Genomic DNA, 17,151 nt, shown 5'->3' with positions numbered 1-17,151 from the left:
CCAGTTACCCTTCAATTTAACTCACAACATTATGTCATGAAATTCCTTGTTGAAACTGAAGAGCACAGAGTGGAGTCAACCCCTCTCTCCGCCATGGGATGTTAGCATCTTTGCTTCCTGTCAGGCCCCTTTATAATGCATTTTATTTTCCCCTTTCATCATGATCTCTATTCTCATTTCCCATCCTCACTGGAGGCACTTGCGTTAGTGTATTTAACAAATGCTCTTACAGTCCATGCTCTATATGTGTATTTAGATACATTCATTCACTTTACAAATAAACAGTTGTAGTGTGGGGAGTATAGCCAAGAGAAAAACAATAAAAATGCCCTGCTTTCATGGATCTTACATCTCTTGGTGTGAGGAAATAATAAACAATTAAATACAACATATAGTACCTTGAATAGTGACAAGTGCTATGAGAAAAATGAGGGCATGTGTTGTGGGTGGTTAGGAGCAGATTGTAGTTTTATATGTGGTGATTAAGGAAGGCTGTGCTACACATGTGCTTTACCAAATGCAGTGAAGTGAGCAACCATGGGGCTATCTGGGTTAGAAGTGGTATGGTTATAAGGAGAGCAAGTACAAAGGCCCTGAGGTAGGGTCTTGCCTGGTATGTTAAGAGACCAGAATGGTTAGAAGGCTAGAGAAATAAGAGTGGGGGAGAGAGAGAAACAGAGGCTGAGTAGCAGGTGGGTCAGTGACAAATACTGTAGGACTTTGTAGGTCATTGTAAATGCAAACATTGGCTTCTACTCTGCATAAAAGGAGAAACCAGTAGAAGGTTTTATCAGAGAATGACATGAAAATTTTAACAGGTATGTGCGTATCCTTGACAAATAGGCAACGCTCTTTGGCTGTTTTATAAATGTATATAAATGTAACTGTGCTGTATACCTCATCTTCTACTTTTGCTACTTGTTTCTGAAATCTACCCATGTTGTTATATTTAATCTACTTTTTAATTCTGACTGCTGTGTAATATTTTTTTTTATTTAAAAATTTTTTTTCAACGTTTATTTATTTTTGGGACAGAGAGAGACAGAGCATGAACGGGCAAGGGGCAGAGAGAGAGGGAGACACAGAATCGGAAACAGGCTCCAGGCTCCGGGCCATCAGCCCAGAGCCCGACGCGGGGCTCGAACTCACGGACCGCGAGATCGTGACCTGGCTGAAGCCGGACGCTTAACCGACTGCGCCACCCAGGCGCCTCTGCTGTGTAATATTTAATTGTGTACATGTGGCACATTTTACCTGTACATTTCTCTAGTAACAGAGGTTGGCATAGCTCCAAACTCAGAAACAGTCCTGTGATGAACTCTCTCAGCTGAGCCTCCTTATAGACTCAGGAGAGAGTTTCTCTGGGGTGTTTACCTCAGTGAGGGATTGCAAGGTGGGAGGGAGTATGCATTATTAATTCCACTAAGATTTTGCTTCAGGATCATGACCCCAGTTACAGTTTCACCAGCAGTGAGTGATATATTTTGTATCTTCTCATCAAATTCTTATGTTTATCCTATAAGGCAAGTGAAGTAGGTAAGTTTCCTTGTGGGTGAGAAAACCTTAGAGACATCAAGCAAATAACCCTGGTTTATATAGTGAGGTGGAAGATCCAAGACTCAAATCCAAAATTTCAGACATAATGGTTGTTGCTCTTAGCACAGTACCCAGCACTGCCCCTTCTATGAATGAGACATCCATAGTCAAAAATATTGATGATGATGATGATGATGATGTTTGAGGTTTGAATTAACACATTTTTTTAATGTTTATTTGTTTTTGAGAGAGACAGAAACAGCATAAGCAGGGAGGGGCAGAGAGAGAGGGAGACACAGAATACTAAGCAGGCTCCGGGCTCTGAGCTGTCAGCACAGAGCCCAACATGGGGCTTGAACCCACGAAGTGTGAGATTGTGACCTGAGTCACGCACTCAGCCACCTGAGCCTTCCATGTAGGAAGGTGTCTAATTAGGATACTTAGCATTTCAAGACAAAATATATGGAATAAACTGTTTCATTATCTCATGAGGGTGAGCTAACAGGTTCAAATTTTTGTGGATGATTTTGGGGCTAGAAATTTATAAAGACTAATTGATTTTCAAAGTTTGGGGATTTGTATCAGATATCAATATTAAACATTAGGTAGATTATATTAATTACATATTGTTTGGTAGGCACTGAGCTAACTACTTTATAGGCATCATTTATTTTAAACCTCACAATTACCCTATGAGTACTTTTACTCTCATTTGACTGTTATTGAAGCTAAAGCACCAAGAAGTTGACTATTTGTCCAGAGTACCTAGTCTAAGGTTGATTTGTATTTGAACCTGAACTGTGTACCTGCATAGCCTCCTTACTCCTAACTACTAAACTGTGCTGCTTTCCTGTGAAAGAAACTTTTATAATCTCTTCTTTTGAAATTGAGGACAATTTCTTGTCATTTGGGGTGATTTAGAGTAGCCATGGGAAGGACAGAGCTAATGGATAAGAATCTCCAGAAGGTCAGGGTATGAAGTATGAAAATGTTTCTGAGTGTCTTCATTATCCCTCTCTCTGTTCCCTGAAGTGGGAACCTCTGACTTAGGACATCCCACCTATATTATAGGGCCTGAGCATGATGCCTTCAAAAAATTTGACAATTCTTTGCCACCCTGTGTGGCTTATACCTGCCATGAATGACGTGAGGTCAAGGGTTCATCAGTTTGTTTTTCCTTCACACTTTCATCCTGCTTGTCTTCTACAAGGAAGGCAATACCATTTATATCTTTACCTAGATCCGTATTATAAATATTGTTTGGCTAAAAAGCATGTATCTCAAAGTCAATTATATAAAAATTCTGGATTATGTTCTCTTTCAGCTTTCTGTTGTCAGTGTGTGTATTTGTTAAACAAGTTTTTGTTGAGCATTAATTGAGCATCTAACTCACACTTTGATTAGGACACAGGCAGCTGAGCAGGAATTGTGACACATTATGATAAATGGCACATGGGGTAAGCTGGGTGGTATGAGAGCACATAGGAAGGGCAGCATGAGGGTCAGGGGAGGCTCCTGAAAAGCAACTTTTGAGCTGGGAACTGAAAGAGAAGTAGGGGGTAGCTAAGTGAAGGGACAAGAGAGCATTAGAGACAGGTAACAGGGTGAACATGGAATTTCTCAGCTGGAGCAGCAGCTGGACAGGGTGTGAGGCTGGAGGAACCAGCACAGGTCAGATGATGAAGGAAGGAAGGACTAGGAAGGAAGGGCAGTGGGAAGCACTGAAGGGTTTGAAGCCTGGGGGTCGGTGTGGGACATATCAGTGACATTTACAGTGTAGCAAGATTCCATGAGTTAAGTATTGACTCTGTCTATGTTATGCGCTTATTAGTAAATCATAACCTTGAAACTGGTTGCCACTGGTGGGTGGTAAATAAGGAGTCTAGATGGATTTGTACACAGAAGCTTTGACCCATAGCATTAGGATTCCTTTTGATAATCTGTAGAGAAGATTTTTCAATTTTGACTTGACCTTACTGTCTTTAAAAACCACTGATGACATTTCCTAAAATTCTCTCAAAATCAAAGCCTGAATAGTGGGAGAGTGAAGGCTGTTCAACTTTGTTTTCTCTGTTCTTCACTACTCATTTCTGGGGCATTGATGTGAATTGTTCACCAAAGCCTTGTTCCACTCGAGGAGGGGTCCATTTGAATTGCAGCAGCAGAGGAGGAGGAAGGAGGAACCATGCAGGGTAGTGTTTCTTCATTAAGAAAATATCTTTGGCATATTGAAACCATGATTTGAGTGAGTGGAAAATAACTACCATGGAAAGTTAATAGGGAATTACAAGTTTGTGTTTTAATATAAGCTCACAGAGTAGGGCATGGTCTCCATATGGCTGGCAGTTGACATCACAGATGATGCAGGGTGTTTATAGAGCACAGTGTGGCCAGTGAGGAGACTGTCTGCAGAAGTGAGTTCTCCTTGTGTCCTGGAACCCAGACAGGGAGGATACAGAAGGAATTGTTTTGGTTGTAAGCTACTGAGCTAGGTGGCCTACTTCTTTCCTTCCTCCCTATCACACTCTCACAATTGTGGATGCAAAAATTGTATTAAGTTTTGCCTAGTTACTTTGGGTGAGGTTAACTGAATGCTCAGAATTCACAAAATGGCCTTTCTGGCTCCTCTCCCTTAGTAATGGACACTTGGTTGGCTTATGCACCTATTTCTCCAGTATTTCCTCACCAGGCAGCCTGGTTTCTCTAGTTCTTACAGGTAGTTATGAAGGCCCTGCCTCTTTCTCTACCTCTCTTCTCACAGCGCCCCCTGTGGGCCTGTATGGGTAAAAGAAAAGGTTGGACTGTACATTCTTTGCCACCAGTACAGCTAAATGGATGATGTCGGATGAGGAGAAAGGGGGGCATCTGACCATGGGAGCTGATTTGGAGCTAAAGAATTTTAAGACTCTGGGACCAATATTTGTATTTTAAACTCAGAATATATGTACGAAATGGTTCTGTAACTGCAACAAGGTCCTCTAGTTCATGAATTAACGTGTCATAACTTATGCTCAAGCACCACACAAACATCCCATGTGTGAATTATTGCATAATAAATTCATGCCCTATTGTGTCCCACAGCTTAATTAGTACATGAAGCTACATGAGTTAGATGAACCCACATGAGATTTTGTCATGTAATGTGTAAAAAGGAGAATGTTGGGTGATATTTGACACTTTTCTCAGGGGAAAGCAGGGTTGAGTTTTTTTAGTAATCTTTTGGTTTCAGTCTCTGATACTCGAGCTGCAACAGGTGACATGGGACTTCTGGGCTTTGGTTAGTTGGTTGAAGACTGTTGTTCAGTAAATATTTATTGTTTATTTAGGCATTGTGAAGAGCTATCACATACCAGAAAATACAAAGCAGCAGCTTTGAAGCCTGAGTAACGGACCTCAGCAGCCCCAAATCAACTTGGCTTAACTCAGACTCACCAAACCTGATCCCAGACTCTGCTCCCTGGGCTTGCTACAGCTCTCTGATCCTGGAATCCTCTTCAGTTACAGCTAGGGATGCTGTGTCAGGCACTTCGTAGATTTGGTAAAAAACTGGTACGCGGACCTACGCTGAAGGAACCGGTGGCTGAGAATGACCCATGGAGAAGCCTGAACACTCTGGATTTAGTGGCCCTGGGTGTGGGCCACACACTGGGTGTAGGTGTGTTTGTCCTGGCTTGTGAGGTGGTCAGAAATCAAGCAGGGCCATCTTTTGTGATTTGTGTTTTGGTGGCCGGCCTATTTTCTATGTTGATTGGGCTGTACTATGTAGAGATTAGTGCCCGGGTTCCCCATTCTGGCTTGGCATATATCTACAGCCATGTCATTATAGGTGAGCTCTGGGCTTTCATCACTGGCTGGAACCTCCTCCTCTCCATTGGTGCTAATGCAGTCATTTTTTTCCACATATTCTTCTTAGCTTTTGAGCACCTGCATGTGACCCTGCATGAAATTATCTTACCACATGTTTCCCACCTTCTAGAAGACAATCTAGACTTCATTGTTATGTTTCTTCTGTGGTATCTCACAGAGTTGTGGTATATTTGCATTTCCTCAGTTATCAAAATGTTCACATTGGTGAAAATTTTGGTTCTAAGCTTTGTCATCATCTCTGGCTTCATTAAAGGGCACCTGTACAACTGGAAGCTCACAGAAGAGGACTATGCAATGGCTGGACTCAATGACACCTCCAGCTTGGGCCCTCTGGGCTCTGGAGGGTTTGTGTCTTTTGCCTTTGAGGGGATTCTCCATGGAGCAGCTATGTGTTTCTATGTATTTATAGGTTTTGAGGAAATTGTTACTAGAGTTGGAGAAGCCTAGAACCCCCAACGTTCCATCCCCAGGGGCATTGTGATTTCACTGTTCATCTGCTTTGTGCTGTATTTTGGTGTCTCTTTAGCACTTACACTTATGGTGCCTTACTACAAGCTTAAACCTGGGAGCATCTTCCCTGAGGCATTTCTCCTTATAGGCTGGGCCCCTGCCTACTATGTGGTAGTGTTTGTATTTTTTTTTTTTTTTTTTTTTTTAGAAATAGGGTTGACCTTATTTTATTCACATATCAACTGTTACACAATATGGCAGTAGATGGCCTCCTGTTCCCTGTCTGTACCAGGATCCTTACCTGGAGTATCCCCCAGCATGGGATTATTGTATTTTTTTACATTATTGCAATAATCATGATCTTCTTCTTTGGACTCACTGATCTTGTGGACCTCATGCTTATTGGGTCCCTGATATCTTACTCCATGGTTGCTATTTGTGTTCTCATCATCAGGTATCAGCCTGAGAGGAGGAATGGGGGAAATGAATCAGAGGTGCAGGAGGAGAATGGACATACAGTAGAGAGGCTGACTCTACAGGGACTACTTTTTCCAGGCAGCCCCACCCCCACTCCACTCTCTGGCTGGGTTGTCTATGTTTGTTCCCCACTGCTTGCTCTGCTGCTAATTCTCCTTTGCCTGGTGCTGGCCCAGTGGCCAGTTCTGCTTTCTGGAGACCCAGTGTGGATTTCAGTGGCTGTGCTGCTCCTGGTTCTCATCATTGGGATCACTGGGGTCATCTGGAGACAGCCACAGAGCTCTAGTCCCCTTCACTTTAAGGTCCCTGCTCTGCCTTTCCTCCCACTACTGAGCATCTTTGTGAATGTTTGCCTTATGATGCAGATGTCAGCTGCCACCTGGGCCCGATTTGGTGTCTGGATGCTTATTGGGTTTGCTATCTACTTCAGCTATGGGATCCAGTACAGCCTGGTCTCTAACTGAACTTAAACTAGGTCCAAAACTGTAGACCTTGAACTCAGTAGTTCCAGTATCTATTATTTTTATTATTATTATTTTTTACTTATCTAATTTTCCATTGTGCCTGCAGCTGCTCACTGGCTTTTAAAAATATATTATTAAAAATGGGGCACCGGGGTGGCTCAGTCAGTTAAGCATTTGACTTCAAAGCTCAGGTCATGATCTCATGGTTTGTGACTTCGAGCCCCATGTTGGGCTCTATGCTAACAGCTCAGAGCCTGGAGCCTGTTCTGATTTTGTGTCTCCCTCTCTCTCTCCCCCTCCCCACTCACACTCTCTCTCTCTCGGTCTCTCAAAAATAAACATTAAAAATATAAAAATATTATTTAAAAAACTATAAAAAATGTTTTTCTTTTCTTTGATAAAATATCTAGTAGTGGTGGGGTGCCTGGCTGGCTCAGTCAGTAAAGCATGTGACTCTTGAACTAAGGGATGATGAGTTAGAGCCCCGCATTGGGTGTAGAGTTTACTTAAAAAATATGCAGTAGCAGAATTACTGGATTACAGAGTATTTCTATTTTTAATTTTTTGAGGAACCTGCATACCGCTTTCCATAGTGGCTGAACCAATTTACATTCCTACCAATAGTACATGAGGATTCCTTTCTTTCCTGATCCTGGCCAACATTTGTTTTTCTTGTCTTTTTGATTGTAGTCATTCTGACAGGTACGAAGTGATATCTTATTGTAGTATTAATATACATTTTCCTGATGATTACTAGGAGTAAATATCTTTCCCTGTGTCTATTGACCATCTGTATGTCTCTTTGGAAAAATGTATATTTAGATAGTCTGACCATATTTTTAATTGGATTACTTGGTTTTCTGGTGTTGACTTGTATAAGTTATTTATGTGTTTTGGATATTAACCCCTTATTTGATGTATCATTTAAAAATATCTTCTCCTGTTCAGTAGGTAGCCTTTTTGTTTTGTTGGTGGTGTACTTTTCAGGGCAAAAAAAATTTAGTTACATGAATTAAAAAAGATAGATGCATCCCTATGTTTATTGGAGCATTATTTATAAAATCCAAGATATGTGGGGGGAAAAAGATGAAATATGGCCCAAGCCATTATGGAGCATATCTTCTAATCCAAGGGGTAAAGTATAGCTGTAACACAAAGTAGAAAGTGTTGTCATAAGGGAAATGCAAATAATGTGTCTTGGGCACTCAGAGTGCAGGATGATCATTTGTGGCTGGCACAGTGACTAGTAAAATGAAAGAAGACTTTGTAGAGGAATGGCCTTTGAGTGGGCTCTCTACAAGGATGGATAGGATTTTGTCACATGTGGGCAAGAGGGAGGAACTTAGGCACAGAGAACAACAGGAAAAGCACAAGAAATGAAGCAGTGTCAGAGCACACTGAGCATGCAGTGTAGCCTGAGCCTTGGCTGTGAGAGGGGACAACAGAATGTGCACAGGTGGATTGGAGCCAGAGCTTTCCTCTGAGCACAAAGCACTTTGGCTTTGAACCCACTACCCATGCTGAATATTCCTGGAGTTGGTTCTTCTACTTGGAAAAATCTCCATTCTTGGACTTTAAATTTCGGTACTGTTGTCTGCTTTATTCCACCTGCTCTGAAAGTGCACAGCTGAGACCCAAGTGTCTTGGGTTCTGGTGTTGTTCCACCATGAACTATCAATGTGACCTTGAACAAACCGCTCAGTTCCATCAATGCTCTGCTTATTTATCTGTAACATGAAAGGTCAGGACTTATCATTTCTAAAGTTTCATTTACTTAAAAATTCTAGGACTTCTGATTCTTCTTTCCTTTACTTTCTCCACTAGATCTCTCTACTGTGTGGGGTCTGAATGTGAATCCCACCCACTTTTCATTACAGCCCATTGTTGGTGCTGTAGAGCTCCAATAAATAATACCCCATTTTACCCTCCTCTGTTTAGAACCAAGTGATAATCAAGATATAGAGACATATGATTAAATAATCAGCCACAAGCTAATTGGTTTGCCAAGCCCACATCATTAAATTAGACAGACTTACTCCTCATCACAAGAAGTGCTGGGCACACCCTGCCTCCACCACAAGAGACAGTCCGCTTTTATTAGATTTTCTGTTGTATGAGCAAGTTGGCATGCAAGTGTCCTGTGGACAAGTTGGTTCTGGATTAATAAAGAAAATCAACACAAGAATGGAAGGGGATGAGCTGGGCATACTCACAGTTGTGTCTTCAAGTCACTAATCAAATTCTCAGTGAAAGAGGGTGTGGAGAGAGGCCAGGAATAGTAATCTGCTCAGTGATGGCTCAAACTTCAGCTCCTGCAGCTCACTTGGAGGGCTTGTGAAAACCTGCTCCCAGTGTTTGGAATTCAGTACATCTGGGGCGGGGGGGCAGAACTTGTACTTCTAACAGTTTCCAGGTGATACTGATGCTGCTGGTCCAGGGACCACACTTTGAAAACCAAGGCTCCAGCTGAAGTCCCTCCACATGTAAAAACGAAGGGAAGCAAACAAAGTGCCCTTTTAACATCTACCTTCATTTTTGAAACATTTAGATTAAAATACCATCATTAATCTTTTCACAGTGGGGAAATCATAGTGAATGATTTCACAGTGCATATGTAGATCAAATCACCACAATGTACACTTTAAATATCTTACAGTTTTATATGTCAGTTATACCTCATTATGGCTGAAAGTAAATATATATATACCACATGTCTCTGTGTGTCTTTATTTATTTTATTCCCTGATTGAAGATCATAGGTTATGAGTGTATCTTGTTCACTCCTCCTGAGCATCCAGCTGGGGCCAGGAGCATAATGAGTATATAATAAATTCATGTTGAATTGAATTGAGCCTTACGCATTTCTTTGGTACTGAAAATTCTCTTTCCTTTCAGTCTACCACTGTGCTACTCTTTTAATACTATCTTTTGGGGACTTCCTTGACAAATAGCTTTTCTTTCTGTCCAGAACTATATCTAGAACTCTATGTGGAGCTATACCCAGCATCTAGAACTGTACCCAGGCACTTCTAGTTTTTCCTTTGTGTGGCTCTGCCTGAGTTATGGTGACTGTCCTGTCTGTTCCATCATATTGGAGTCTTGTTCAGGGCAAGGAGTAAGTTCTCCCTTTCCTCTAGACCCAAGAGTAAGAACAGTGTTGTTCCTTCAAAGAGAAACAGGGAAAATACAGCCCTGGACAGGAGAATGCCTGACATGACCTCTCCTGGTCCTGCTCCATCTGTTTCTGTGGCATGTGTGGAGGGGCTGGAAATAGTGAAATTGATAGAAGACCCAATTGCTCTACCTGACTTCAGGGAATCACTGAAGAGGACACTGGATACCAGCTCCTTTAGATGCTTTGTTGAGAGACTGGTATATAATTTTGTGAGATAATCTAAGATTCTTTGGGGAGAGAGAAGTTTTCCCCCAAGTGGGGAGAAGCACAGACTGAAATAAGAGGAATTGGGAACTGGATAGGTATGAAGGCATCATTACTTTGTAAGGGAAGGTGTGAGTAGAAACTGAGAAAGATGTATTGATCAAGAGACACTGGAGGTGGACGCCTGTGGAGAAATTTGGGAAATATAAGATGTATAAAAGAATTGGAAAAGAAATGGGGCAGCAATTCCAGGCTACGTGGACCTTTAAGAGTCATGAAAGAATGGGACTTTTGTGAGGGATGTGTTGCTTCACATTTTAAGGGAAATTATGGAACAGGTTTGTACTGTGTATTGTGCCCTGGAGCGAGATTCCTGAATCAGGAAAGGGTGAGATATGGGTTCTCATTGTCATCTGGAAGATAGAAGGATGTGGGCACATAGACTCTTCATGGGAGAGAGTTGTGTCAACTGGTATCGTCATCTAGGCCCTTGCTCTTTGACATGTGCTCCATGGACCAGAAGCATGGCTGTCACGTGGGAACATGGTAGAAATGCAGAATCTGAGGCCCCACCCAGACCTACTGAATCAGAATCTACATTTTTAACAGACTTCCAAGTGATCTCTATGCTCCTTCCAGTTTGAGAGGCACTAGCCTTACATGATGGATGATAGGTGTCTGGCCTCAGATGAGCCTATGGAAGATTTGAAAACTTTGGAACTGGGAACACAGGAGGGGCCTAGGCTTGGAAATTGAATTTCGACTAGAGAGAGAAGGGTGGGGGCCCTGACTGCCCTCCTGTCCCCAGGCCTCTCACACCAGTCACTGTGTTAGGATTTGTCACTATGCCCACTTTAGGAAAATGTCTGCTCTGCCCACGCTGGAGTCTGCCTGGTCCTCAGGGGCTCTCCTGGGGCAAGCATCTCATGGGTCAGGACTGATGCCAGTTCTGTTTCCTCTACTTCATATGATGGCCTGAAAGGGATTGTAGAGGCCATATTATTCATGACGAGGCTCAGGGTTGTACTCTCCTAATCAAATGAGTGATAACTTGATGATACTAATTGAGAAGGTTATAGAGGTTGGGGGAATTGAAGTTGGAGTTCTTAATTTTCTGTCCTGGAAATTAGGATATTTTCATCCTTCAAAAACTTTCAAAAACTTTAAGGAGAGACCAGATGACTGAACAAGATGACTAAATCAATTATTTTTAAGGAAACTTTTGAAGTTTTTAAATGGTTAATAACAAAATATATGAGACCTATAATTACAGGGACCTGGGATGATTGGCAATGCATCAGTGTTACCAGGTGGGCATTTGAGAATTTTCTTCAGTCTTTGAGGGTTTGTGTACCTCAGCCCAATCAGAGTGAGTATAAAGAGGGACCAGTATGGAAGGAAAACATATTGAGATAGAAGATGAAGAAGAATTTCTGAGATTAGACAGTGACCAGGGGATTTGGGAAGGAGCAGGCTCTCTGGCCATGCACATGGCTGTCTCACTTGGGTTTGGAATGACTCGGATGGGCTCCTGTCCAGAAACAGGTTAATGTACAAAATGAGCTCTCAAAATCTTTTTCATCTCAAGAATTCTCCAGGGAACTCCTGAAATAAGAGGCTGGGATGGATATTTGGTGTATATCAGGTGGCGAGGCATGGGAATGATGAATGGCAGAAGAAAAAAACAATTTATTAGATCATTGAAATCTGAAAAATTTAAAACACGGATTGGATGTAGGAGAATAAATTGCATGTTACAGTTCAAATAAGAGTTTTAGGTTTCCATGTTATTCCTTTCTCTATGTATTTATCTTGTCTCATTGGTGAGATTTAAAAACCTCCTAAGGGAAAAGAACATCTCTTTTATATATGGTTTGTTTATATCTGCAATGCCCCCAAAACGGTGACAAAAATAATAACTACCTTTGGCTGAGTAGTATGCTATTTTGCTCAATTATTTTACATAATCACCTATTTCATACAAGAATTGTATGAGGTGAGAATTATTATGCTCATCTTACCATAGTTGAAACTAATGCTCAGAGAGGTTAAATAATTGCTGCAGATGAGTCGTGAAGCTAGGATTTGTGCTGAGTTTGAGCAAAACATATGCAACTAAGCCCTGAGCTACACTCTCTGTGGGGTAGTGGCTCAAAAGGGGTAGAAGATCACTGAAACTTGATGGCATAGAGGTAATTGAAGGGCAGTGGATAATTCCAAATAGTGAGTCATGAGAAAATAATTTCTTTTTGTTTTGTAGAGTGTAGTTGGAGTAACACTTAGTGACACATGCAAGCTTCTACTCAGACATTTTCTCATTCCCCATCACTGTCCCCAGCCCTGCAGTCAGGAGCTTGGACTCCTCACCGAGGAATGAGGCTGGGCACATACATTCATAAAGCACCTCATTAAAGTTATGTATGTGCTTAGTATATGGACATGTTTTTTTATTTTATTTTTAAAATTTACGTCCAAATTAGTTAACATATAGTGCAACAATGATTTCCAGAGTAGATTCCTTAATGACCCTTACCCATTTAGTCCATCCCCCGTCCCAGAACCTCTCCAGTAACCCTCTGTTTGTTCTCCATTTTTAAGAGTCTCTTCTCTTTTGTCCCCCTCCCTGTTTTTATATTATTTTTGCATCCCTTCCCTTATGTTCATCTGTTCTGTGTCTTAAAGTCCTCATATGAGTGAAGTCATGTTTTTGACTGACTAATTTCACTTAACATAATACCCTCCAGTTCCATCCACGTAGTTGCAAATGGCAAGATTTCATTCTTTTTGATTGCTGAGTAATACTCCATTGTATATATATACCACATCTTCTTTATCCATTCATCCATCGATGGACATTTTGGCTCTTTCCATACTTTGGCTATTGTTGATAGTGCTGCTATAAACATTGGGGTGCATGTGTCGTTTCAAAACAGCATACCTGGATCCCTTGGATAAATACCTAGTAGTGCAATTGCTGGGTCATAGGGTAGTACTATTTTTTTTTCAATATATGAAATTTATTGTCAAATTGGTTTCCATACAACACCCAGTGCTCATCCCAAAAGGTGCCCTCCTCAATACCCATCACCCACCCTCCCCTCCCTTCCACCCCCCATCAACCCTCAGTTTGTTGTCAGTTTTTAACAGTCTCCTATGCTTTGGCTCTCTCCCACTCTAACCTCTTTTTTTTTTTTCCTTCCCCTCCCCCATGGGTTTCTGTTAAGTTTCTCAGGATCCACATAAGAGTGAAACCATATGGTATCTGTCTTTCTCTGTATGGCTTATTTCACTTAGCATCACACTCTCCAGTGCCATCCACGTTGCTACAAAAGGCCACATTTCATTTTTTCTCATTGCCACGTAGTACTCCATTGTGTATATAAACCACAATTTCTTTATCCATTCATCAGTTGATGGGCATTTAGGCTCTTTCCATAATTTGGCTATTGTTGAGAGTGCTGCTATAAACATTGGGGTACAAGTGCCCCTATGCATCAGTACTCCTGTATCCCTTGGGTAAATTCCTAACAGTGCTATTGCTGGGTCATAGGGTAGGTCTATTTCTTTTTTTTTTTTTATGAAATTTATTGACAAATTGGTTTCCATACAACACCCAGTGCTCATCCCAAAAGGTGCCCTCCTCAATACCCATCACCCACCCTCTCCTCCCTCCCACCCCCCATCAACCCTCAGTTTGTTCTCAGTTTTTAACAGTCTCTTATGCTTTGGCTCTCTCCCACTCTAACCTGTTTTTTTTTTTTCCTTCCCCTCCCCCATGGGTTCCTGTTAAGCTTCTCAGGATCCACATAAGAGTGAAAACATATGGTATCTGTCTTTCTTTGTATGGCTTATTTCACTTAGCATCACACTCTCCAGTTCCATCCACGTTGCTACAAAAGGCCATATTTCATTTTTTCTCATTGCCATGTAATATTCCATTGTGTATATAAACCACAATTTCTTTATCCATTCATCAGTTGATGGACATTTAGGCTCTTTCCATAATTTGGCTATTGTTGAGAGTGCTGCTATAACATTGGGGTACAAGTGCCCCTATGCATCAGTACTCCTGTATCCCTTGGGTAAATTCCTAGCAGTGCTATTGCTGGGTCATAGGGTAGGTCTATTTTTAATTTTCTGAGGAACCTCCACACTGCTTTCCAGAGCGGCTGCACCAATTTGCATTCCCACCAACAGTGCAAGAGGGTTCCCGTTTCTCCACATCCTCTCCAGCATCTATAGTCTCCTGATTTGTTCATTTTGGCCACTCTGACTGGCGTGAGGTGATATCTGAGTGTGGTTTTGATTTGTATTTCCCTGATAAGGAGCGACGCTGAACATCTTTTCATGTGCCTGTTGGCCATCCGGATGTCTTCTTTAGAGAAGTGTCTATTCATGTTTTCTGCCCATTTCTTCACTGGGTTATTTGTTTTTCGGGTGTGGAGTTTGGTGAGCTCTTTATAGATTTTGGATACTAGCCCTTTGTCCGATATGTCATTTGCGAATATCTTTTTCCATTCCGTTGGTTGCCTTTTAGTTTTGTTGGTTGTTTCCTTTGCTGTGCAGAAGCTTTTTATCTTCATAAGGTCCCAGTGATTCACTTTTGCTTTTAATTCCCTTGCCTTTGGGGATGTGTCGAGTAAGAGATTGCTACGGCTGAGGTCAGAGAGGTCTTTTCCTGCTTTCTCCTCTAGGGTTTTGATGGTTTCCTGTCTCACATTTAGGTCCTTTATCCATTTTGAGTTTATTTTTGTGAATGGTGTGAGAAAGTGGTCTAGTTTCAACCTTCTGCATGTTGCTGTCCAGTTCTCCCAGCACCATTTGTTAAAGAGGCTGTCTTTTTTCCATTGGATGTTCTTTCCTGCTTTGTCAAAGATGAGTTGGCCATATGTTTGTGGGTCTAGTTCTGGGGTTTCTATTCTATTCCATTGGTCTATGTGTCTGTTTTGGTGCCAATACCATGCTGTCTTGATGATGACAGCTTTGTAGTAGAGGCTAAAGTCTGGGATTGTGATGCCTCCTGCTTTGGTCTTCTTCTTCAAAATTACTTTGGTTATTCGGGGCCTTTTGTGGTTCCACATGAATTTTAGGATGGCTTGTTCTAGCTCAGAGAAGAATGCTGGTGCAATTTTGATTGGGATTGCATTGAATGCGTAGATAGCTTTGGGTAGTATTGACATTTTGACAATATTTATTCTTCCAATCCATGAGAAGGGAATGTCTTTCCATTTCTTTATACCTTCTTCAATTACCGTCATAAACTTTCTATAGTTTTCAGCGTACAGATATTTTGCATCTTTGGTTAGATTTATTCCTAGGTATTTTATGCTTCTTGGTGCCATTGTGAATGGGATCAGTTTCTTTATTTGTCTTTCTGTTGCTTCATTGTTAGTGTATAAGAATGCAACTGATTTCTGTACATTGATTTTGTATCCTGCAACTTTGCTGAATTTATGTATCAGTTCTAGCAGACCTTTGGTAGAGTCTATCGGATTTTCCATGTATAATATCATGTCATCTGCAAAAAGCGAAAGCTTGAATTCATCTTTGCCAATTTTGATGCCTTTGATTTCCTTTTGTTGTCTGATTGCTGATGCTAGAACTTCCAACACTATATTAAACAACAGCGGTGAGAGTGGGCATCCCTGTCGTATTCCTGATCTCAGGCAGAAAGCTCTGTTTTTCCCCATTGAGAATGATGTTAGCTGTGGGCTTTTCATAAATGGCTTTTATGATCTTTAAGGATGTTCCTTCTATCCCGACTTTCTCAAGGGTTTTTATTAAGAAAGGGTGCTGGATTTTGTCAAAGGCCTTTTCTGCATCGATTGACAGGATCATATCGTTCTTGTCTTTTTTTTTTTTTATTAATGTGATGTATCACGTTGATTGATTTGTGAATGTTGAACCAGCCCTGCATCCCAGGAATGAATCCCACTTGATCATGGTGAATAATTCTTTTTATATGCTGTTGAATTCAATTTGCTAGTATCTTATTGAGAATTTTTGCATCCATATTCATCAGGGATATTGGCCTGTAATTCTCTTTTTTTCCTGGGTCTGTGTCTGGTTTAGGAATCAAAGTAATACTGGCTTCATAGAATGAGTCTGGAAGTTTTCCTTCCCTTTCTATTTCTTGGAATAGCTTGAGAAGGATAGGTATTATCTCTGCTTTAAACGTCTGGTAGAACTCCCCTGGGAAGCCATCTGGTCCTGGACTCTTATTTGTTGGGAGATTTTTGATAACCAATTCAGTTTCTTCGCTGGTTATGGGTCTGTTCAAGCTTTCTATTTCCTCCTGGTTGAGTTTTGGAAGAGTGTGGGTGTTTAGGAATTTGTCCATTTCTTCCAGGTTGTCCAATTTGTTGGCATATAATTTTTCATAGTATTCCCTGATAATTGTTTGTATCTCTGAGGGATTGGTTGTAATCATTCCATTTTCATTCATGATTTTATCTATTTGGGTCATCTCCCTTTTCTTTTTGAGAAGCCTGGCTAGAGGTTTGTCAATTTTGTTTAATTTTTCAAAAAACCAACTCTTGTTTCGTTGATCTGCTCTACAGTTTTTTTAGATTCTATATTGTTTATTTCTGCTCTGATCTTTATTATTTCTCTTCTTCTGCTGGGTTTAGGCTGCCTTTGCTGTTCTGCTTCTATTTCCTTTAGGTGTGCTGTTAGCTTTTGTATTTGGGATTTTTCTTGTTTCTTTTTTTTTTAATTTTTTTTCAACGTTTATTTATTTTTGGGACAGAGACAGAGCATGAACGGGGGAGGGGCAGAGAGAGAGGGAGACACAGAATCGGAAACAGGCTCCAGGCTCTGAGCCATCAGGCCAGAGACCCGACACGGGGCTCGAACTCACGGACCGTGAGATCGTGACCTGGCTGAAGTCAGATGCTTAACTGACTGTGCCACCCAGGCGCCCCTCTTGTTTCTTGAGATAGGCCTGGATTGCGATGTATTTTCCTCTCAGAACTGCCT

The 17,151-nt window shown here is 41.3% G+C and overlaps 2 protein-coding genes across 2 annotated transcripts; both read left to right on the top strand.

Annotated features, from left to right (window-relative positions):
• Positions 1-5,046: 5,046 nt before the first annotated feature.
• LOC122473075 (cationic amino acid transporter 3-like) lies at positions 5,047-5,850 on the top strand. The gene has a single exon (XM_043563185.1). It carries the CDS (start codon positions 5,047-5,049, stop codon positions 5,848-5,850), a length of 804 nt encoding a protein of 267 aa, XP_043419120.1.
• Positions 5,851-6,107: 257 nt separating this feature from the next.
• Positions 6,108-6,942, top strand: LOC122473076 (cationic amino acid transporter 3-like). Its single transcript, XM_043563186.1, has one exon. The coding sequence runs from the start codon at positions 6,108-6,110 to the stop codon at positions 6,792-6,794; it is 687 nt and encodes a 228-aa protein (XP_043419121.1). The 3' UTR covers positions 6,795-6,942.
• Positions 6,943-17,151: the final 10,209 nt, after the last annotated feature.

The sequence above is a fragment of the Prionailurus bengalensis genome, chromosome B4 (assembly GCF_016509475.1).
Source record: "Prionailurus bengalensis isolate Pbe53 chromosome B4, Fcat_Pben_1.1_paternal_pri, whole genome shotgun sequence".
Lineage (NCBI taxonomy): Eukaryota > Metazoa > Chordata > Mammalia > Carnivora > Felidae > Prionailurus > Prionailurus bengalensis.
The sequence above is the reverse complement of the archived record's forward strand: the minus strand, read 5'-3'. Positions and strand labels throughout refer to the sequence as shown.

Coding starts and splice junctions, on each gene's coding strand:
- LOC122473076 (XM_043563186.1), top strand. CDS start 6,108: ATGGCAGTAGATGGCCTCCTGTTCCCTGTCTGTACCAGGATCCTTACC.
- LOC122473075 (XM_043563185.1), top strand. CDS start 5,047: ATGCTGTGTCAGGCACTTCGTAGATTTGGTAAAAAACTGGTACGCGGA.